The sequence below is a fragment of the Lissotriton helveticus genome, chromosome 12 (assembly GCF_964261635.1).
Source record: "Lissotriton helveticus chromosome 12, aLisHel1.1, whole genome shotgun sequence".
NCBI classification, from domain to species: domain Eukaryota; kingdom Metazoa; phylum Chordata; class Amphibia; order Caudata; family Salamandridae; genus Lissotriton; species Lissotriton helveticus.
The window spans coordinates 898,528,103-898,552,311 of NC_136073.1; the positions used below are offsets into that span (position 1 = coordinate 898,528,103).

At 49.3% G+C, this 24,209-nt stretch overlaps 1 protein-coding gene across 1 annotated transcript in view; it reads right to left on the reverse strand.

Moving 5' to 3' along the window:
- KIF1C (kinesin family member 1C) overlaps positions 1 to 24,209 on the reverse strand; it is a 710,488-nt gene that overhangs the window by 445,792 nt on the left and 240,487 nt on the right. Inside the window, exon 3 of the mRNA XM_078671146.1 lies at positions 12,383 to 12,459. Coding sequence (XP_078527272.1) covers positions 12,383 to 12,459 — 77 coding nt within the window. The remainder of the gene's footprint in view (positions 1 to 12,382; positions 12,460 to 24,209) is intronic.

The following is a 24,209-nucleotide window of genomic DNA, read 5'->3' on the forward strand; positions in this document are numbered from 1 at the left end:
CTCTGGAAGGGGGTGCAGAGGGTGGGAGAGCCCACCTCTGAGCCCGGTGCCACCTGAGGGGTTAAACCCTGGGTTGGTATGGCGTTCTAGGTGTACCCCTCGTCGGAGGTGGAGGAACCCTAGAAGAAGAGGTAGGGGGAGGAGAGCCTTCCCCGAGACTCCTGGTCCGCCTGAGGTTGTAGGCCCTAGGCTGGAGAACCAGTGGCAGTCTAGTCCTGTCTTGCAGACAGGGAGAGTGGAGAATGGCTTCTATGTGCCAGGGGTTACTACCCCCCACTCTGCGAATAGGCAAGGACCGGTGGCACCTGGGTGGCCCAGGGCCTGGTCCTGGCCGCGGACAACTGGGGAGTACCAGTGGGGTAGCCCAGTTGGTCCAGACAGTGTGTTTAGAAGGAATCCCATGGGTTCACCGTGGCGTAGAACAGGAGGGTGTCCCTGCAGTAGCGGGCCCGCGTCCGTGTTCTATCGCCCCAAGCAGGGAAAGTCCATCACGGTGGTGATTGTTCTACCCTGCGTTTTGGCTGGAAGGGGGTTGTGTTGGACTTTGGCCCTTAGGGCAGGTTCACCCCTAGACTTTTTGCTTGAAATGGTGACCTGGTGATGGTGATGGTGATTTTTGGGTTCTGCGCACTTTCACTGTGTCCCAGTGGAAAGTGCGTGCGCACTTTGAGTGCATGTGCTGAGCTAGGCCTGCCCGCCCATAGGAATGCATGAAGAATGTATGTGTCCCTGGTAGTTCCTGATGCGTGGGGTGTACAGGCTCGAGTTTGGTATGTGTGAACTCGTGGGAATGAATGCTGCGCAACGGTATGTGCGGCTTGTATGTGTCTAGTGGGGAAGTGTCATTCCTAGACATGGCTGTACGTGTGCAGTGAGGGTGCTGGAGTGTGATTGGCTGGAGCTGGCTGGCATGCCAGGCTCCAGGAAGTCTGGATGGGTCTGCCCGGTGGTGAGTGGGAGATTAGCATGCTGATGGCTTGGGAGGAGTGTACCTGTGTCCTGAATGAGGCTGGGTTTTCCCCTGACAATGCTGGCTCCGCCCCCCTGTGGTGCGTCTAATGACCCAAGCCCTGCCAGTGAATAGAGAGGGTGGTTGAGGTAAACAGAGTACTCAAGAACCAGCTGCGACTGGTTCTGCCCCCACCCTGCACCTTCAGACAAAGGAATGTACTGTATAAAAATGGGGCTGTGTCCCCACAGAAGTTGTTCTCTTCCAGGATCCTGAGGGATCTGTTGCTGCTGCTGCTGGGCCAGAGGACCGCCACTGGGAGTGTCTCCCTGCCTGGAGACCCAGTGTGCTGGCTCTGGGCCCAGCCTTGCCCCCCCCCTGCCTGCCCAAGGACTTGTTTGCTGGGGCTCTGTCCTTGCCCCTGGAAGCGCTTTATCCTGCTTGTAGCGCTAGGAGCGCGCTTTATGCCCTCTAGCGCTTGGAAGCGCTTTATTTTCCCATATAGCGCTGGGAGCGCTGTGTTAATTACCCTTAGCGCTTGGAGCGCTTTGCCTGCCCTAGCGAGTGCCCACCTCGCTTATTTGTAGTTAATTTGCCCCCTGGCAGGTGCCCACCCTGCCAGGGACCTTGCCGCAAATTCTGTGCTTATACCTCGAGGGAGCCCACTCCTCGGTAAAACTCATCCCCCGCCTATGAGTGCCTGGACCGGGCCGCCGCACTGCCCGCGACGACCCGGAAGTGGTTTGCCGGCCGGCCAATCAGGAGATCGGCCCGACGGAAGTCCCGCCCCCACAGCCGCGACCCGGAAGTCAGGCAGGCCGGGGGCAGGACAGAGAAGCAACCGGAAGCGGACGGGAGGCCACCCCGCGCTCCGGTGAGTAGAGAGAACCGGCGTCTGGTCTTTCCCCCCCACCCCCGGGCCCCCAAGAGCGAGGGAGAGCCCCAGGGAGGGAGGGAGAAGTGTGGAGGGAGCCCCCGAGGATCGGGAGCTCCCGTGCAGAACCAACCGCCGCACCCAGCCGAGGAGCAGCCTCGGAGAGAAGAGCTGCAGCCGCCAGAGACCGGTGAGTGCCCGGGAAGGGAGGGGGCGTCGGAGCACATTGCCGGTGCTCGCCCCTCCCCCCCTAGTGAAAGGCTCGTGGGGGCCTTACCTGTTGTTGAGCTGTTGAGGCTCCGGGGGCATTTTCTGTTTAGAGCCACGAGGGCGCCAGGGGCCATTAGCATTTCGAGTCCCCAGGAGGGGGACTCAGCCGATTGTCCCGCATCTTGGTGCCAGGGCCCCGAGGCCCCAACGACGGCCGCATTCTTGTGTAGAGTCCCGAGAGACTCGTAGGGGCACATTTTGTTGGTTGAGCCCGAGAGGCTCCAAGATGCCCACCCTTATTTGATTTCAGAGCCCAGAGAGGCTCAGAGGAGGCATTTGGTTGCGTGAAGAGCCCAGCGAGGCTCAAGGGGAAACAAGTGCTTTGTGCAGAGCCTGAGAGGCTCCAACGTTGTCCCCCCCAGCATCGCTTCCCAGCTGCCCAGCACTTTGTGGGCAGCTGCCACGCTTAGGCCCTGACATTGGGACACAGGGACAGTCACAGGTGGTGACTTGTGAGTTTGGCGCCATTGTTATTGTTCTGCACCTCTGAATGTGTTTTTATGCGTCACGTGCCTTGTTTTTACACCTCTGAATGTATTGTTGATGCATCATGTGTTTTCCTCCCTTACACCTCTGAATGAATGTTATGCATTGCATCATGTGTTATGTTCTTACACCCCTACAGGTATTGTGATACTTAGGTGGTTGTTTTCTCCCTAGTACAGGTGGTGCTAGTGAGGTCCTGGTTACCAGTAGTTACTGGTTGTGTGCTCTATTTTTATATTTTGTGCTACAGTGATTTACATTCTAAGTGCTATTTCTGAAAGTGTTACTTCTGATTCCTGACAGTGGTCCAGGTGGCCCTGTCTTGTACATATCCCCTGTAAATTCTGCCCGTGCCTCTGGCACATTGTAAAGTGTGTGTTTTATCTAATGTGTTTTGGTGTAATACAAAGGCTATTTTTATATAACCTTGTGTGGAGTTTCCTTTGTGGTGGGTCCTGGGTGTTGTTGCTGGGGTGCGTGCGCAAATACTTAACTTACATCGCCTCCAAGTTTAGCCTTGCTGCTCGCGCCACGTTACCTAGAGGGTGAGCAGGGGTTATCTTGGCGTGTAACTCCCTTGCCCTGACTTGGGAGTGGTGGTCTCTGACTGACTTTGGCGAAAGCCCTGGCCAGCCAGGGATCCCATTTCCAATATTGGCGGCAAGCGGTGAGGATGAGGATTTGTGTTTGCGTTGTACCACAGTAGCGGCTGGCTGCACCACAAAACTCTGCATTTTAGATAACCACATTTTAGGGGATTGTTTTTTTTTAAGTTCATTATTTTCTTCTCCTGAAGGTATCATTGTGCAATTGTGTCAGTACATTTGTCCCCCGCCCTGCGCCCAGAGTCGGTACCTGTGTCACATGTGGTCAGGTTGAGAAGTCAGGGGTGGTAGAAACTGCCTTACCAGTCCTAGGGGAGGGTTGTGTGTGGATGAATGGTGTGTGGCACTAGACAAGTGAGTGTGAGTTCTCTAGGGTAGAGAGCTTGCTGAATACCTTGTGAATTGTTTACTCCTGTGTTAGCCCAGACCCCTAGGCTCCCTGTGTGATCTTTTCACTAGAACGTCCGCCAGAATGGAGCCTGCTTTTGATGTCTGTGATCTGTTTAGATACAGTATGGGAGAGTTGGTAAGGTTCTGTGAAGAGAGAGACATAGGGGTGGATGAGTCAGACACTCAGTCCGAACTTAGGTGCCCGAGCATTGTCTGCCTTGTCGCCAAACAGGCGACGGCCATCAAAGGGCATGTCCAAAAGGCCCGATGGACATCCCCGGAAAACCAGTCGACCTCAGCCAGGTGAAGCGTCTCAAGGCTACTGGCGTATACATCGTTCTACCTAGCGAGTCAACAGTATCGAGTCCACACTGAATGGTGAACTTTGCTGCGTCTCTCCCCTCGGCAACTGCACAAGCGAGTACAGTCCGGGCCTCCTCCGGGCACTGTGGCAGCACTTACGCAACGGTATCCCACACAGAGTGGGTGTAGCGGCCCAAGAGACATGCAGTGTTCACCGACCGCAGTCCTATGCTGGTGGAAGAAAACATCTTCCCAAAATGATCCAGCTTCTTCGATTCCCTATCTGGGGGAACAGTAGGGAACGCGCCCTTAGAGGTCGAGGCTTGGACCACCAAGCTCTCAGGGGTAGGGTGTTGGGAGAGGAAAATGGAGTCGCCCAGGGCAGGGCAGTGGCGTCGGGAAATCATCCTGTCCACAGTAGCCCATGTGCTGGGCTGGGCTGCGCTTGGACCAAGTGCCTAGAAGGATGTCGGTGAGCGCCTCATTGCACGGCAGCAGGGGCTCCGAGGAGGCCGCTGCCGGTTGAAGCACCTGTCAGGAGGTTAGTCCTGACTGCCACTGTAGGAAGCTGAAGGCCAAGGCCTCAGTCGCCCTACGCAACACCACAGTCACGGTAGGGGGAGAAAACCTACCAAGGGCTGGCGAGGTATCCAGATCACTGGCATCACCAAACTGCTCTCTCCAGTCTGGCTCTTCTAGCTGGGCTGCCAGAGGGTCCACTGACCCCTCCCAGTCCTCCTCATCCTCTCCTGGCTGCCACTCAGGGCGAAAAGGAACACCAGGATAGAACAGTGGTACAAAAGTACCGGTCGGCGACGGCTCCGTGTTCGGCTCGAGGGGGAAGCCAGGGTCAACGCCGGCCGGGGACCCAACTGGCGTCGGAGACAGCAGAGGTGTCGTCAGTGGAATCGGCACCGGGGGAGGCGTCGTAAGGTCAACCGGTGCCAATCCGGATCCAGGCCTGGGTCCGTGGGGGCCCTGCAACGTCGGGCCGGAGCCGCCGGCATCAAAGGCCTAGAGCCCCCAGCCGAGTCCGCGGGCCTGAAGGCGCGCCGGCAGAGTCGGGCTGCCCAAAGATGGAGTGGAGGGCCTCGTAAAAGGCACGAAGACGGGCAGGGGACGCCTCGGCTCCCGGGAAGCTCAGGGTCGTCCCAGCAGGCTTCGTGGGCAGAGCTGAAGGACGACGACCTTCTGCGGCCCATCAGCCAGTGGACGGAGAGAAGGCAGAGAGCAACAGTGCTTCTTTGCCTTCTTCTTGTGCTTCAACGAAGACTTCGATGAGGAGTGATGGTGGTGATTCCGGGACTGGTTCCACGACCTCCCTCTCGACCGGAACCTCGAGCGGTGCGGAGCTGACTGTCTAACCTCAAGAAGCTTTCGGGGCCACTCCTGCAAAGTCTTCTGGTTCATGACCTGACAGTCGGAGCACGACTTCGGGTTGTGGTTGCGCTCCAGGCAACAAAGGCACACGAGGTGCGGGTCAGTGACTGACATCAGCTAGTGACAAGAGTCACAAGGCTTGAAGCTGGTCCACCGATGTGACATCCCTGCGTGCACCAGGAGTCGAACTATTCGAACAAGAAGTCGACAAAAGTTGAAAAAACACTAGTCAAAAAGTGACTAAGGGCACCACCCTCTTCAGATCTGCGCTGGCAGGTGCGGAAAAAGAACTGACACCAGCGTGCAATGGCAGCGTCTAAGTAGATACCGCAACATCATTCCGGCGATCACGACGCCAACAAACGAACTCTGAGTCTGCCGACGCCACCTACCGACGGGGGTACTACTGAAGAAAAATTCTCAGGATTCAGTCTCACGTCTGGGGGTAATTTCTAAGGTAAGGAATCTTATCTTATCTTATCTTAGGGGGCTCTTATATAGCGCACTGACACCGTAGGTTTCCTGGCGCTGGTTGAGTGCTGTGAGGTGTAAAACCGGGGGTCTAGCCAGTCTGCGTGAAGAGGTAGGTTTTCAGAAGCTTTCTGAATGCCAGAAGGGATTTAGAAGATTTAAGCGGAAGGGGCAACTGATTCCAAAGAATGGAGGCACGGTGGGAGAATCTGTGGCCGCCGAACTTTTTAAGTTTGATAGGGGGGACAACTAGGAGTTGGCGGTAGGACGACCGGAGGTTACGTGCCGGGCAGTATGGGATGACCAACTATTTAAGAAAGGCGGGGGAGGTCCCAGACACAGCCTTAAAAGTAAGGCAGCCGATCTTAAATGCAGTCCTCTGCTCCACCGGCAACCAGTGGAGTCTGCGAAGCAGCGGTCTCGCGGACTGCCACTTCGGGGTTTTAAAGGCAAGTCTCGCCGTTTGGTTCTGTACAATCTGGAGCCTATAAAGAAGGGATTTAGGTAGGCCATGGTACAGAGAGTTTGAATAATCCATGCGGGAGAGCACCAAGGCAATCAGGACTTGTATCAGAGCCTCCGGAGTGAGAAGGTGAGAGACTTTCCTGATTTTCCTGAGCTGGAACATGCATGATGACACAACCGCTCCCACCTGAGGCTTAAGAGAGAGCTCCAGGTCAATTATGACCCCGAGACTCTTTGCTGACTTAGCCGGGACGGGCGGGGAGCCAATCTCACTCAGCCAGAACTGTGGGCCCCAGTGAGTAAAGCTGTTGCCCGGAAGAATTAACTCTGTCTTCCCCAGGTTCAGCTTAAGTTGGTGGGAGTTCATCCAGTGCTGGATGTGTAGCATCACCGCTTGGCAGTCGAGAGCTGCAGTTGGGGTGTTAAGCGGGAAGATGATTTGCAGATCGTCTGCGTAGTTGAATACGGTGACATTCCACCTCTTCAGGGAGTAAATGAGTGGCTGAAGATAAAGGTTAAAAAGCAGAGGGGACAGGGATGATCCCTGAGGCACTCCGCAGATGGATAGGACCTTCGAGGCTGTGAAGGGGCCTAACCGAACCGCCTGGGTTCTGCCCGACAAAAAGGATTTGAGCCAGGCGGAGGCCAGACCTCGGATACCGGCTTGCTCGGCACGGTGGACAAGGATGTTATGGTCAACCGTGTCGAACGCTGCTGACAAGTCCAATAACACGAGCGCCTGTGGTGTCCCTCTATCTGCATTGGCCCTAAGAGTATCCATGACCACCAGGATCACAGCCTCGGTGGAATGGGCCGGTCTGAAGCCGGCTTGATTAGATTCGAGGAAGTTGGAACACTCGATAAATTTAGAGAGGCAACTGGTGACGTGTGCCTTCAAGAGTTTGGATAAATAGGGCAAGAGGGAAATAGGCCGATAATCTATAACTAATAGTCTCTTTCAGATATCCCGGACTCGCTCTTCAGGAGGATAGGCCCGAAACTGCACTGTGTCCACAGCAGCTCCGATGAAAGGGAGCATCAGAGAGGGAGTCAGCTGTGATATCGGCACGTTTATAGTGAACCCCAGTGAATGCAGGAGGCTCCCCATAGTCTTGAGGTGGAAGATGACAGCCTCGGGCGAGCCCACCTTCAACAGCCAGTCGCTGAAATTGCGGGAAGACTGGAACCCCTGATCTGCGCAGGTGAGAGGCAACCACCACCATCACCTTTGTGAACACCCAAGGGGAACTAGTAAGGTCAAAGGGGAGCACGTTGAACTGAAAGGGCTCATGGTCCACCATGAACCGTAGATAGTGTCTGTGGGCTGGCAGGACGGGAATGTGGAAATAAACATCCTGAAAGTACACCACCACCAACCATACAGTCTCCGGGGTCGAGGGCAGACAGAACTTGAGCTAACGTGAGCATTTTGAACTTCTACTTCCGGAGGCCTTTGTCCTTCTTGGGCACCTGAAAGTAGTGGGAATAGCAACAACGACTTTCTGGCAGAGGGACCCTCTATAGCCCTCTTAGCAAAAAGAGATGAGACTTCCTGGCGGAGCAGTGCCAAATGATCCTCCGACATGCAACCATAAGATGGTGGCATGAAGGGAGGGGTAGTATTGAAGGGGAGGGAGTAGCCCCTTCGAACGATTAGAAGAACCCACCTGTCAGGTGTGATGGATTGACAGTGGAGGAGGTGATGGCGAAATCTGCCTCCAACCGGCTGAAGATGGGCCTGGAACATCGGACTAGGAAGATTTAGAGCTGGCTACCAGACCCGTGAGGACACTGTGTCCCACCTCTGCGGCCACGCAGAGGCTGGGCAGCTTGCGTGAACCGGTGGCTAGACTGGACCAGACGTGGTTGAACACCCTTTCCGTAGCCACAAAAGGGACGAAAAGCAGACTGGGGTGGACGGAAAGGCGCAGTGAGGCCCCAAGATCTGGGCGTAACTTGAGAGTCTTTAAAGCGCTCAAGCTCCAAATCTTCTTTGTCGCCAAAAAGACGTCGGCCATCAAAGTGCATGTCCATCAAGGTTGACTGGACATCCCCTGAAAATCAAGAGGTCCTCAACCAGCATAGCATCTAAAGGTTACCGACATGACACTTGTTCTGTTCAGTGATTCGGTGGTATCCAGTCCACACCAAATGGCGAAAACTGCATGGGAGAGAACAGCTCGGGCCTCCACCGGGCACTGAGGCAGCACCTGCGGGACCGAATCCCATATGATATGGGAGTAGCAGCCCAAGAGGCATGAGGTATTCACCAACCGCAGTGCCAAGCTGGCGGAAGAGAACATTTGCTTCCCAAAACGGTCCAGCTTCTTAGATTCCATATCAGGAGGAGCAGAAGGGAACGTGCCCTTAGAAGAAGAGGCTTGGACCACCAAGCTCTCAGGGGAAGGGTGTTGCGTCAGGAACACTGGGTTGCCCAGGGCCAGGCGGAGGCATCAGGCAATTGTCCTCTCCACGGGGCCCCGGTGCTGGGCTTGGGCCAAGTGCCCAGGAGGACATCAGTAAGGGCTTCATTGAATGGCAATAGGGGTTCAGAGGAAGAAGCTGCAGCACCTCTGTCGGGAGGTTAGTCCTGACTGCCACAGAAGGGGGATCAAGGCCAAGGACCTCAGCCGCCCTTCTCACCACCACAGCATAGGACGCTCCCTCATCCGTAGCCACGGTTGGGGAAGAAAGCAAACCAGTGTGTGGAGAGGTGTCCAGACCACTGACATCACCTAGGTCCTGTCGCCAGTCCGGTTCTTCTAGCTGGTCAGTTAAAGGTCCAGCGATTCCCAGTCCTCATCACTACCCTCTGGTCGATCGGGAAAACCAGGGATGAACAGAGGAACAAAATTACCCTCCTGCGTAAGTTCCAACATCGGCAGACGTCAGTCCAGCTCAGTGTACAACTCGGGGATGGGGACGGCGTTGGCTGGGGGCACAGCTGGTGCCAGGGGCTTCGTCGTGGAGATCGGCCTGGGGAAGGTCGAGTGAGATGGACCGGCGTCTATCCGGATCCAGAACTGGGTTCGCAGGGGCACGCCAGAGCCATTGAAGGTCCAGGACCCCTGACCCGCTCCACAGGGCCTAAAGGGTCACCGGCGGAGTCGGGCTGCTCAAAGACGCTCCGAGTCCCGAGTTGCATCAGCCGACCGACGGAAGGGGTAGAGCGCTTGTGCTTCTTCGCCTTCTACTTGTGCTTTGGCTTACCCGATGACCTCGACAACTTGGGAGTGCGACGAGGAGTGGAGGCTCCGCGAATAGCCTCGAGACCTTCCTCTCAAACGAGACCGTTAGCGACGCGAGGCCAACTGCCGGGCCTCCAACACCTTTCGGGACCGCTCCCGCACCGCTCCCGCAAAGTCTTCCGGTGCATGGCCCAGACACCACAAGCACATGAGATGCGGCTCCGTCATAGACATCTTGTTACAGGAACCACAGGGCTTGAAGCCGGTTTGACATTGGGACATCCCTCGCGCACCAAGAGTGCAAGACTCAAAAAAGACATTGACAAAGTTGAAAAAAGCTAGCCTAAAAACGGCTAAGGGGTAGCTCTCTCCGGATCTGGCTTGGAAAAAGAAAGAACTGACGTCAGCGCACAGGGGCAGCGTCTAAGTAGGCACCACGATGTCATTCCGGCGACCACGACACCGACAAAGTGTGCAGAGAGGACAGATGCCATCTGCCGACACGCAGGGGTACTGCTGAAGAAAAAATCTCCAGATCATGACTTACGCCTGGAGGAAATTCTAAGGTAAGGAATCTACAACTAACAGTCTCTTTCAGAGTTTAACATCAGGGTAGACCTTACAGAAAGGAGAATTGCTACACACTCTCTCAGGGGTTTCCACCACATTCCTTTGCTCTCCACTGCAACCTCTTACATGGGAAGAGGTGACAAGAAGTGGACTGCTTGCTTACTGAACTTAGGGACTTAGGTTACACCATACTGAGAAGGCTTGATAAGGCTGAAATGCCTCTGGGTTACTTGTAGTCTTGTGCAGAATGGACATGGTTTAGCATTTTGAAACAAATCACTGCTTTTAAAACAGAGTTTGGATGATTTCCCCAAGTTTGGTCCCAGTCTGTAATGGAGGAAATAATGAATAAGCTGTGTTGGAAAACCTAAGGTCCATTACAAATGCTGGTTTATTTGTCTTAACTTCAAAATTGTGCCTTTATATAGGTAAGGTGAAACAGTAGGCACACTCTGCTTCTGGTAAGGGGTATGTGGTAAGCAAATGCCAAAACTAGCGGATTCTGTAGCCGATTCAGTATCAAACTTCCCATGATAATACATGCCCTTACAGACTCCACCAAAACATTATTTTTTACAGTAGATTTAAGTTGCATCGTAGGAAGACAAAGCAATGGCAACATTTTTTCAACCGATTTGCTTGGCAGGAAGAGAAAAATCAAGTGGCAACCGTATCATACAACATTTCAGGCTTCAACTACAGACAGCTTCCGCTGTTTGAGAAAGACCTCTTGTGGACCATACCAAAAACTTACAGTGGTCTTTGTGCCCGCCTGCTTACCATTGCTTGGCTTTCTTGTCACTCATTTCCTTGCTTCATGTCTGATGACGTTCCTTCCTCCTCTAATGGCTGTCTGTACCCCAGAGCACATCTTCTGCACCATCCTTTCAATTGGAAGACTTGTATCCTTGCACTGCTCATATTTGAAGGACTACTTTTACTGTTGATATTGGCATTCCACATGAGTACATGTGCTTTATTCCTCTCTGTACAGTGTTTTCTTTCTGCATTGATTAACCCCCACCAAATACCAATCGTCTACCTCACACTCTGAGTTGTACCCTCGCTGGCCATGTTTTTCTTACTTCATCCCTCAGCCACAAACTTGTCTGGTGCAATCCATGCACACTCTTCATATCTTGCCCTGCAACATGCTCCCTCCACCTGCTTCTCCACTAATCCCCCACCCATCAAGATCGTCATACTGTCTTTTCGAAGGCCCAGCAGCTGTCATTTGCTGTTGGGTTGTTCAGTTGAAAAGAAAAGAAAAAGCATGTATGCAAGTACAAAAGTATAATTCTTGTTATTTACTGCTACACATGGTTCCACTTTTATTCCCACACTCCAATGCATCGCCAAAAAGCATCAGCAAAGTACACAGGACAAAAGTAGAGATGCGTTAGCTTTGCCAATGCTCTTTAGCATGGACCAAGCAAACGCAAGTCATGGTGAACCTTGTAACATTTCAATGTAAGAAATTGGGAGCAGAATCCGAGAACACTTCATGAAGCCATAAGGTTCAATGAATTACGGGACACGCTTGGAGAACAAGCAAAAGCAGGTTTTAGGGATCCTCCATGGACTGTCCAAGAGCGCAAAGGATGAACACATTTGTGTCAGAAAAGGTAAGTGGAGCTCGACACGTGGGAGGACGCGGCTTAGAGGACATTCTCTATGTGAGGGTCTTAGGAGGGTCCGGGCCGCCGGATCCCACAATAGATTTTCAGGATATCCACATAAGAAGACTTTCCATACAAGTGATCTAAATGCACGGAGTGCACAGTCTTTCTGAAATGCTGCGGTGGATCTGGCCGCCCTGGACCCTTGCTGGATCTCCATGCTCTACACCGACTGCGCAGTCTCGCTTCTGCGGATCACCGCTAGGCTAGAAAAGATTGAGCCGTCTCTGGTGGGTAAAGTGCTGATCATCAGTCATAGCAAGTCCCAATAGTCAGTTGACAGGTTTTCTATGTTCACCAGTTCCAGGTTCATCTCGAAATGTCCCCCCAGGACACAGGTCGCTAAGGAGATTCAATAAATGCAAGGCCAACAGCCAGGAGGGTAGAAACATTCTATAGGGGCGAGCTGAGGAGGTTTTCCTTAATGCAACTTTAACCAAACTCAAATGTTTTGACAATGCCTAAATACAACAGAGCAGTCCTGCATCTTAATCCTTTGCCCAGTTTTGCAAGTATCAGTGAGGGTGAAAGACACTTGAGTGGAAGAGCAGCCTCTGCATGCACCTTACAGCACTATCACCCTCTCTTCTGGGTCCCAGGCCCTCAAACTTCAAACAATGGTCCAATAAAGTCCACGGTCCAGAGCAACAGCTGAACACTGCAGATTACTCTCACAGCACAGGGAGTGCAGTCACTGTAACATCCAAACAAAACAAAAGCTGAAATCTTCAAAAGATAAAAACAAAACTTACCGAAGTGTGGGACCAGTAGGAATAATCGAAGGTGAAGTTCTTGGGGGGATCCTTCGGCTGCTTGGGATTGCTAATACCTAAAGGAAAGAATAGCCATGTTACAAATGAGTCCATTGTACTCCTTCACAACTCGTCAACACGCGACAAATAAAAGCAGAGGTGGCACAGTAGTCCATGCTAATATGATTTTTATTACTCTATAAAAAATATGTAGAAATTACAAATGTGCACATCAGTTATATGGAACTACCTTTGGTGACACCCTTATATCACGTTGCACCCCTAGTGGGTGCTGAACCCCAATAATCTACTCACAGTGCCCCTCCCATCTATATTAGATGTGACATCAATCTATAATGGGGTGTCATTGTACGTAAGGCAGCCTACTGGCTTAATCAAGGGCTCACCACATCAATATAAAGCAGGCCTATTGGCTTTGTCATAGGGTCACAGCAAGAATAGACTTTGTCAAGGGGGTCATCCTATCAATCAAACGCTATACTTCAGTAATATACCACTATTAAAATCAACGGGGGCAATACCCAAACACAAATATATATATATATGGGGTTCAAAAAATGCACCAAGTGCAAAGCATGTAAACATGGAAGCAACGCCAACAATGTAACACTACCCTTCAGACAGAAACCATACTCAATCAGGGGCATGTACACGTGTAAGACAGACTTCGCTGTATATGTGTTGGTATGCAGCTGCGGTAAAAGATACGTGGGAAGTACAATCCACCAAGTACACGTGAGAATCCTTCAACACCTCCGGGCAATAACTAACAATGATCATGCATACCCGGTAGCCAGACATATAAACTCACAACACGCAGGAAACACTCAAGATCTGTCATATTTCGTGATTGACAACATACCCAAAAACATCAGGGGAGGAAACCGTCAGTTGGCACTACGACGGTTAGAGTCAAGATATATAATTTTGCTCGACTCTAAGATACCTAATGGGTTAAACGCAGATGAAGCCCTTAATGTACACTTGTAATCTGGCCTGTTTGTCCCGAACCCGTGTAAAACTCCTAGAAACATCTGCGATTCACTAGTATAGAAACCATACAACACTTGTATATATGAGCACTTTCTAATTCGAAAAAACAACAATTTCTAATTCGGTCATGATTTAGCACACTTGTATAAATTCACAATTAGAAGATTTTGGGGTGAAGTGATCACGTAGAACCAGAGCACCACGAGACTCCAAGACACATGCAGGAATATATACATAGGATAAACTGGCCACAACTAGCGTAACCTCTATTTGTCCACTTGGAGATGATATATCCGAGTCTAGAAACAGACCACAAGGGAAAACGAAATGTATATATTATGTAAGAACATTAAAGACCAAGCCCGGCTTCGCCCACTCCTCTTATGGACACGTATCTGGAGGGGTGAAGAGTTAAAATCATATGCTGAAGGGTTGGCGGAGATAATGAGCCTGGGCGGTTGGGCAAAAATAAGGTGGCTGAGAGATACTAAAAAACTTTTGGAGGAAATTGGACTGGGGGACTGTTGGTTATCAAGATCGGCCCCACCAAAAGAGGTTCTGAAGAGACTATACTGGAACTGGGTTGCGGAACGGCTAGTTACACATTCCGAACATTGTAAATCTACAGCTGCCTTTTTAACAGTAAAAGATGCGGTAGTCTACGAGCCTTATTTGGACCTTATTACTCTTCCATTTGATCGAGCACTGTATTTTAAATTTAGAGTAGGCTCCCTTCCAGTTGGGGCTCTGGTGTCAAAATGGAAATCAGGTGCTCACATGTCCCCTTTTTGTGCATGTTGTCCCGCTAGGATAGAGTCCATTACGCATATCCTATTTGAATGTCCCGACTATGCGAAGCCCAGGAGTTTTTGGCTTAAACCCATCTGCCGCAATATGGGCACACGTAGTTATTTAGTAGCCCTGCGTATTTTAATGACGGACACTTCCCCCCCTATTGTTTGTGGTATTGCCAAATTTTTAAAACAGTTTTGGTTGATTCGATGCAAGAGATTGTCAATAGCAGTTTAATCCTTTTTTAGCCAATTTATTCTGGCATTATATGTCCTTTTATCTTTTTAAATGTGCATTAATATTGCTTCTTAAATAATGTTTTTCTAGTTTTGTAAATGGCTGTATTCTGTGTACGCTTACAAGATATCTTGCATATCGAATAAAAGCTCAATCAATCAATCCTATATTATATAGTTAAATTTCCCAGATCATAAAAACTCATGCAAGTTAATCTTATCCGCGTGATGTAACATTAAGACGACTGCGCAAACTCCACACTGGGTAATCACATGTCACTGACATATCACAGGTGTATTTCAGGGTTGGTGCGCTATACATATGAGGAATGTAATAAGGTCTCCTAGTTTTATCCTATAAATGCTATTCTTTAACTACTGAGTCTCCTCTCTCTACGGAAACACCCGGTTGTTTTGCCAAGTGGACTAATTGTATGCAATGAATTAGAATTGTTACAGTATTATTTCGATTCCGGGTGTGTATTTAATTTTAATTTAATTTATTTTAACCGGTTGGCTACATATTTTTTGTATATAGAAATGCCATAGGAACTTATGACATTCACAACAGGCAATGGGACCAACATCTAATGGAAAAGTACCATGACTCGTGAAAAATGTAAAAAATGTAAAGAACTCTTCTATGTTTATTAGGAGTGTCATGACAGTATCACTATGGCAACAAATTCCAGTTGAAACCTGTCAAGTGATTACTTGAATGAATGTACATATAAACTGACATATGTGTTTTAGCAGATGTAGTGATCAAGGCGGGGGCTAACCGCCGAAACGCGTCTGAGCAGCAACTGAGAATAAAATCTTACTTTGGATTTGAATTCACGGCGCTTTTCAAAAAATCCTCAGATGTGGAATCGTCTGGAATCCGCCCCCCGCACTGAAAGAAGAGAGCAGTGGAGGTATTGCACCTCTCTCTTGGGCTTCCTGCATTGCGGTTTAGTCCCTGCACTTTGGACTTCAGTTTTGGGAGGCTGTGGTGGTACGAGGGGGCCTGAGGGGGGCCTGGATGGACCTGGAACATTTGTTTGCCACAGCGCACCCTGCTCCCTGAGTTCCCATTCACACGCCACACTGACTCCCCAATGACAGTACTCACCGTCCTGTGCTGCCAGCATTACAAGGCACCCTGGGAGTGGTAGTCCAGAGAATGGAGAATGGACTTCACATGGTGAGACGTACTAACGTGGGGGAGGAGCGAACTCGATCACACCTAATTAGTGGTAGCGGGAAGTTACTCTGCTGATTAGGCATTCTGGTGTTGGGCGCTGATGAAGGTACACACCGAAATGCATTCGCCGCCATCAAGGATGTTTGCTAGTCAATAAAGGCTCCCTACCTTGATCCCCTCCGGGCTTCCGCTTCTTCATTTTGTGGGGGAGCATTGTTTGGATATAGATATATATAGATATATATATATATATATATATATATATATATATATACATACATCCGTCCATCCATCCATCCATCCATCCATCCATCCATCCATCCATCCATCCATCCTACTGGCGGTCGCCAGTAGGTATATATAGTTAGGACCTAGTTGCCATATAAATCCGCAACATTCTATTGGGAATAACTTTGGCACCGGTTGATGAATCTATGTGAATTTCTCAAAGAAGATGGCCCATTACGCTACGCTCCTTCCCTGAAAGTTTTGGGGGATTCGAGATATATATATATATATATAGGAAACCTCGGCACTTCGGACGCGTTTCGGCACTCAGCCTTTGTCACTGAGCAACAGCTGCCTTGGGAACTCCAACGTGCAATACTGCTGACATTGAACTTTCTCTTCGGAGGCAAACTGATCTTACCAAGGCACTCCCCACTGCTGAAAGAGACCTTGCACCACCTCTGGCTGGAAACGCCAGTTTGTGATCTGCTACGCATCAACGGCTGAGTTTTGTCTGCTCTGGCATTCAGAGAATCTGGCAAGTATTGAAGCACCAGGGTTATGCCCTGCTGTTCCTGCCATGTCCGAGACACAGGGCCTCTTGTCAAAGTGTCCACGACCACGCCCTGTTTGTGGTAGTACCACATGGCTGTGGTTTTGTCCGTAAACACCTGCACTAACTTCCCCTTGAAAGAGAGAAGAAATGCTTTCAATGCAAACCGAATTGAGCGAAGCTCCAACAAATTGATATGGAGTCCCGGCTCTGCCAGAGACCAGTAATCTCCACCTCTCCCAGATGGATGGCTGCCCCATCCCAGGAGTGACGCATCTGTTTCTACTGTAATATCTGGTTGGGGAAGGGAGAGGGGTCTGCCTTTGACCCAATAAAGATTCGTCAACCACCACTGCAGATCTCTTGCAGTTCCGTCCAAGATCTGGACCACGTCGGGGAGATCTACCTGATTCTGTGCCCACTGGAACTTCAGGTCCCATTGCAGAGACTGCCTACACCACCTGGCATGCTTTACAAAAAGGATGCAGGAGGCCATGAGGTCCAAATGAAATTCAGGATAGATGCTGAAACATCAGAATCATAACCTGAATATCCTGGACTTGCTGTTTGGGAGGATAGGCCCGAAACAAACGGCACTGTGCCCAGAACAGCTCCGATAAAAGTGAGCATATGAGAAGGGGTCAAATGTGACTTCGGCACATTTATAGAGAACCCGAGCTAATGCAGGAGGTTCGCCATAGTCGGAAGGTGGGAGACAACAGCCTGGGGCGAGGACGCCTTCAACAGCCAGTCGTCTAGGTAGGGGAAGACTGACACCCTAAACTGTGCAGATGAACTGCAGGTAACCACTATGGCCCAGCAGGATGGGGATGGTTAAATACGCATCCTGCAGGTCCAACGCTAGCATCCAGTCTTCTTGGTCTAGGGCAGACAAGGCCTGAGCTAAATTAAGCATCTTGAACTTCTCTTTCTTGAGGGAGAGATGGACGGTTCGAAGATTTAAAATGGGCCGTAATCCTTTGTTCTTATTCGGAATCAGTAAGTAGATGGAATAAAGTCACTGTCTACTTCTGAAACCGGGACCCTCTCTATAGCTCACTTGGCTAGGAGAGCTGTAACTTCCTCATGGAGCAATTTTAAATGATCCTCCACCAGCCGTTCTTGATATGGCGGAATGGGAGGAGGAAAAGAAAGAAAAAGCAAAGAATAGCCCTCATAAATGATCTGCAAGACCCACTTGTCCGATGTTATGGACCTCCAGTGAGGGGAGAAGATGATGGATTCTCCCTCCCACTGGAGTGGCGTGGTCTTGCAGAGTCAGACTAAGAGTGCTTGGAGGCTGCCGAGGGCAGGGTGGCTGATGATTTCTGGCCTGCATTCCTGGGAGGGAATGAGCCGAGACCACATCCCTGCACAACTTGGGAAATCTGTGCAGGACGGTGGCTGGGATAGGGATGGCATGGCTGGAACCCCCTTTTGGTGCCACCAAAGGCCAATGGATCTGGCATAGCACGAGAATCCGTAAACTATTATTCCAGGGCAGAATCTGCCTTCTCACCAGACAGATGTGAACCATCAAAGAGCATGTCAATCAAATTAGCCTTGACATCACCCGAGAAGCCAAATGTTCTATTCCAGGCATGGCGCAGTAAGGCCACCATCGGTAAAATTGAACTGCCCAGCGAATCAGTAGTGTCAAGTCCACACCTGATGGCGAATTTTGCTGCATCTCTCCCATCCTTAACTGCTTGGGAGAGTACAGCCCAGGCCACCTCTGGGACTTGGGGCAGCATTTGTGCAACCGTCTCTGAAAGGGAAGGGGAGAAACAGCCCAATAAGCGTGCAGTATTCACTGACCGCAAAGCCAGGCTGGAGGAACAAAACATCTTACCAAGTGAATCCAACGTCCTTGATTCCCTTTCCGGAGGAGCGGAAGGAGTGCGCCCTCGGGCGTAGAAGCCTGCACCACCAAGCTTTCAGGGGTGGGATGTGGGCTGAGGAAGTTTGGGTTACCCAGAGCCGGGCGATGGTGGCGTGCAACTGTCCTATTCACAGGAGCCCTTGTGCTAGGTTTGGACCACGTGCCTAGTGGGACATCATTACGTGCTTCATTGAAGGGTAATAGGGGTTCAGAGGTGTAAGCCTCAGGCTGAGGCACTTAGGTCAGGAGATTAGTTCTGACCTGCACAGAGGGCAACTCCAGTCCAAGGACCTCAGCTGGGCTGCCCTCCTAACCACCATGGCATAAGAAGTCCCCCTCCTCCGTAGCCACAGTACATGGAGAGAACATACCAGTATCTAAGGATCTGTTCAGTCCACTGACCTCCCCAAGTTACTCATACCAGTCCATCTGCTCCTGCACCATGGTGCCCAGAAGGGTCCATAGACCCCTCGCAGTTCTCTCCCGTGGCTGAAACATCAAGAAAATGCTTAGGCGGCAACATAGAATCCATGGGCTCTAATGGTATACTTTACTTAATACAAATATACTCAGTGCCACTGCACTGTACGCCAATCTACTCTCTACTTTACAACACTTCACTCTAAGCCAATCTACGACACTACACTCCACTACACCCCACTCTATGACGCTCTACTCGATTAAACTCTAGTCCACGCTATAACACTACTCTATGCCACTAAAACCACTATACTGCATTCTATGCCATGCTTCACGCAACTCCTAATATGACACACCATGCCACTTTATTCCACTCTTCTACGACGCCCCTCTATGCCACTCTACTCTATGACACACTATGCCACTACATTTTACAACATTCTACAACTCTGCTCCACTCTATGCCATTCCCATCAACTACACTACTCTACGCCACCCCACTCTACAACAATCTACTCTGCTCTACGCCACTGTACTCTTCAACACTACCCCCTCTACCCTACTCAACTCTGTGCCGCTCACAACATTCTATGCCACTCCACTATGACACTATACTCAACTCTGACAATATACGCTACTTAACTCTAGGACACTCTACTCAACACCCTTCCACTCTACAACGCTCTACTCCCTCCACAGCACTCTACAAACTACGCCACCCAATTCTATGCCACTACACACCATTCTACATCACTCCATAACACTCCACAACTCTCCACTTTACAACACACCATGCCACTGACTTTTACCCATGCTGAACAGCAGTCATGCTGGTGTACAACATGGCTAAAACATATTGGCAAAGCCGATAGGTCTTGTATAGGTGAGACCTATTGGCTTTGTCAATGCTTTTTTGCAAGAATGCAGACAAAAGCCTCCAAAGCTTTGACAGGCTATTTTTTATCCCAAAGTCTGCCTTTCATTTTCAAGAAGGCATAAAGCAACATTGCAGCTTGACCGCTCAAGCATGCTACAATAAAGCAACAAAGCAGTAAACTCAGTAAGAATGTATATAAAGGAATATTGAACCGGATAGTTTTAATGCCCATGAAGTGAAACTATACACTACGACTCTACAGCTTCCATATCCCAGAATCCATTGCAATGGCAGCTGCCTCATAGGGTCAGTTCTTCTTTTTTCAATCTCACGTTACGAGGCTCTCAGAACACTTCTCAGGTTTTTCCACTGCATTCTGTGAGGTTGCGATCTCAGTTTTTAAAAACTTGAGTCTTCAATCTGCATTTTTTAATTATTGGAAGCTTTCCACCTTGTTTGGTTTTATGAATGCACTATTTGTCTAGAGCCTATGATAGGAAGAAGGCCATCTCTGACCCATTTAATTTATGTGTGGTCTGTTTACCAATTTCTTACTCAACCGAGAAGAGCGAACTCTGCAGAAAGATGTCCAAAAGGACACTAGGACACCTAAAGTCAGAGAATGCATCCACCTCAGAGGAAAGCTTGTAGAGCTCAAGGCAAAGGAGAAGAAAAAGCATAGGACGGTAATCCCACTGAAAAAGGCCCCTCTCCGTCTAAAGACTTCCACAGACAGTTATATGGTTAAGAAGAGGCTACATCACCACCAGGCCATTACCACCACTCCCGACTCGTGTCATATGTTGACATTGAAGCTCGGCACAAAACCATGTTGCTTGCAATCAAAGACCATCGGTGCTGCAGGATCGACAACGGCACTGAGACACAAAGATACCTCAGCACCGAAGAAGTAGTCCCACAAGTTATCTGCATCACCCTATGCTCCCTGGAGACCATCGCCAATGAGACATCAGATGCAGAGGTCCTCTTCATTGCATCGCTTGACACAGAAAATATCCCTGTCAAGACATTCAGCCTGATGCTTTATTAAAGCACACTCCAAGGCTCATGCTGCATTGTTGCCTTATGTATTATTGAAAGATAAAGAAAAAATTCAAAAAACATTTAGATTACTAAGGCTTTGGAGTTTTTTGCCTGTAATTGAAAAATAGCTTTATAGCTCCTATGGCGGTATATATGTTGGAATTGAAGTGGTCTAGGTTCTCCGCACGCAGGTTCTACGTTCATGACTAGCATTGAAAAATCCTACGATGAAGAATCAGAGGGCCTATGTTATGTTCAAATACATCACTGGGTGACTGGCCACTGACTAAACGCCGCTACCACAAAACGTAAAGTACCCTTTGAATCACTCGTCTCATTTCTTATATCCACCCCCAGAAAGTTTCAAGCGCTACGACAAGCGGCGGCCTCACTGCAATTTTTTTTATCATCCCATTCCCTTCAATCCTCCCTCCTGTTGTCTGTGTTGCCCCTTCCCTCCTATTCCCCTCCCCCCACTGTCCCTGTTGCCCACCTCCACCACCGTAGAGGGAAAAACCATATGACGCAGCCATAGCATTTTTTTAACTTTATTTTTTAACTTTGTTATTCGCATCAAAATGAAAGATGCAGGGGGTGGAATTAAAAAAAATATCTACTTGTCCATGGGAAAGGTTGCAAAAACAACAATTGATGGACAGAATGCAGAACAATGTCATACATTCACCCCAGTACAGAGATCTGGGCCTAAATCCATAGTTTTTTTTGCACTCCACACCACCCCAGGTCAGACATGGCCATATGCAAATCAGCCTTGACCCTGTGCCTCATGGGAACAGTCCAGCCCGAACTGCCAAGCCATGTCTTTCCTGGACCGGAATCAAGCACCCAAGGACCGGTTTCTGGCTATCAGCCTTCATCAGCCCGGCTAGCTTGACTCCAGTGGTGTGGAGAGCATTGGACTCACGGCTGAGCATACCCAGCACACTCGGGGTGACAGGTTGCTTCCTAAATCTACTTGTCCTGCAAAAACATCCACTTGTCCCTTTGGTGCCACATAGTACAGCGACAAATTAAGGCAGCAATTTCATAATATAAAAGATCTGAAATTAGCCCCTCACATTATGCCAGGGCCCATACTATAGTAGAGTTTGAAATCTAGCAATCTCTTATTTTGCATTTTTCCTCGTTTTACATACTGGGGCAGGAGGTAGCATTACGCAATTGTTCCATGGTTGGAATGCACTTTTGAGTCTGTGAAAATTTACTAACTTGTGGGTTTTAGGGTATTTCATCAGCTCTTCTCTAATCTTTTAACATACCGAGAAAGGTTGAAAATGTACTCAAACAAATGCATAAGTAAAACTTATTCCAGGATTGGGAAAGAATGTGGTTGGAGGGAAAGTGAACTTTTAAACGATCAACAGATTTTCTCAAGAGCAGATCTACACATGCATATTTGCTTATGCCAAAACGCAGTTCACAAATATTTTCTAGAAGTTCGATTTCCTGGCCCACTTCTGTTAATTCTTGTGAATTAATGAAAGCAAATAATATGCACTAATGCGAAGGCATATACCATGGGTGCAATTTTGTGCCTTTAAGAATTGGGCTCCTAATTAGGTCTGGAGTTAACCAAGATGTTTTGTTTTTATTAAAATTCTATGGACTGGATTTGGCGCTTTCGCAAGGAACATATTGGCACACAAGGTAGTTTTGTTCATAGCCAGGGACTACTGTTGCAATTGCTTTTTGCCAATGTTTACAATAGTGGCAATAGCCTAGCAGCTCCCACAACAATAACGTTTTACAAATACAATGCCAAATCAAAACTACCATTACCAAACCAAAAAAGCTGACAACCAATACCAGACCTATTGGCTATGCCAATACCTGTTTGTTTTCATGTTTCCCATAATCTTGTTAGAACTGATTGCACATTTTACTAAGTGATGCTTTAAAGAAATTATACCTACAATTACACAGTTATTTAGCAAAAGTGGAGTGATTCGGGGTGAATGAGGTCCCGTGGAGTGCATCGGGGTAAATGAGGCCCCGTGGAGTGCTTCGGGGTGAATGATGCCCCGTGGAGTGCTTCGGGGGAATGAGGCCCCGTAGAGTGCTTCGGGGTGAATGATGCCCCGTGGAGTGCTTCTGGGTGAATGAGGCCCCGTGGAGTGCTTCTGGGTGAATGAGGCCCCGTGGAGTGCTTCGGGGTGAATGAGGCCCCGTGGAGTGCTTCGGGTTAAATGAGGCCCCGTGAGGTGCTTCGGGAGTGCATGAGGCCCCGTGGAGTGCTTCGGGTTTAATGAGGCCCCGTGAGGTGCTTCGGGGGTGAATGAGGTCCTGTGGAGTGCATCGGGGTAAATGAGGCCCCGTGGAGTGCTTCGGGGTGAATGAGGCCCGGTGGAGTGCTTCTGGGTGAATGAGGCCCCGTGGAGTGCTTCGGGGTGAATGAGGCCCCGTGGAGTGCTTCGGGGTGAATGAGGCCCCGTGGAGTGCTTCGGGGTGAATGATAAACCAAAAGGATATGCCAAAACTGATGGGTGAGTTACACATTAAATTTTGCTCTCTAAGGTAGAAAAACTCATTCCAACCTGAGGTGTTGCTAGCAAATAGCAATTTATTCATTCAATTCAAGATAAATTTTTACAAAAACATTTTCAACATTTTATATACAATACTACACCATTATTTCATACAACACTCATTCGGCTGATCATCCATATCACAATCATACAAAATCACACATCCATATGTACACAAGATTAAAGAATAAAGGATTACCACGGGGAAAAAAAGAAGGGGGGGACAAAGGTTGCTCAAACGAAAAACATCTGTAATATACCATATATCTTTATGTATATCTATACACTGGCAGATTAATCACGATCCACTTAAATGATGTAACACACTGTATATACACAGATTAAAGCATTCTAATTGTCACATTTTTTGTATTAGAATAGAGCAACACTTTGTGAAAGGGCCTACGCGTTTCGAGTCCTATACAATGGGGGGACTCTCATCAGGGCCGAAGGAAATATCTGAAATGAAAAAAGTATATCTCCATGTAAATAATTATACTCAAGATCTGTTGAGAGGATCTATGGGGTAAAAAACCAATCTTCTCGGACAGCTTACCCTATTGGTCTACGAGGCCACTTTAAAGGTGTAGAATGTATAGGCGCAACCAGCGGAGCTCAGCATAGAGAATGGCGTGGTCGCACTGGAAAATAAGGGGCGGACATTAGCCTGCAGGATTCTCACTATTCAAGAACACATTCGTGAGGTGAAGGACTGGTTCTTACCTCTCTCACTCTAAGCGGACCCCCAAAATCAGAGACGGAGTTGTTTACTATTGTCAGTTTCAATAGTGGTATATGGACGAGGTCTAGAACGGTGGCCTAGGGGAAACAAACAGCCAAGGGTTGGTCAGAGACATGGTGGAACCATCTGAAACACACCTCAAAAAACACAGAGTCAGGTAATAGAAATAGATCACCTGAACAAAGTCGGCGACGGGGCTCAGTTGAAGGGCATCCCGCACGTTGTTTTAAAGACTTCTTTGGTTTATGAGCGTGACTCCTGAAATGGAGTCAAGGGTATTAGTAATCAATTTGCCACACCACATATC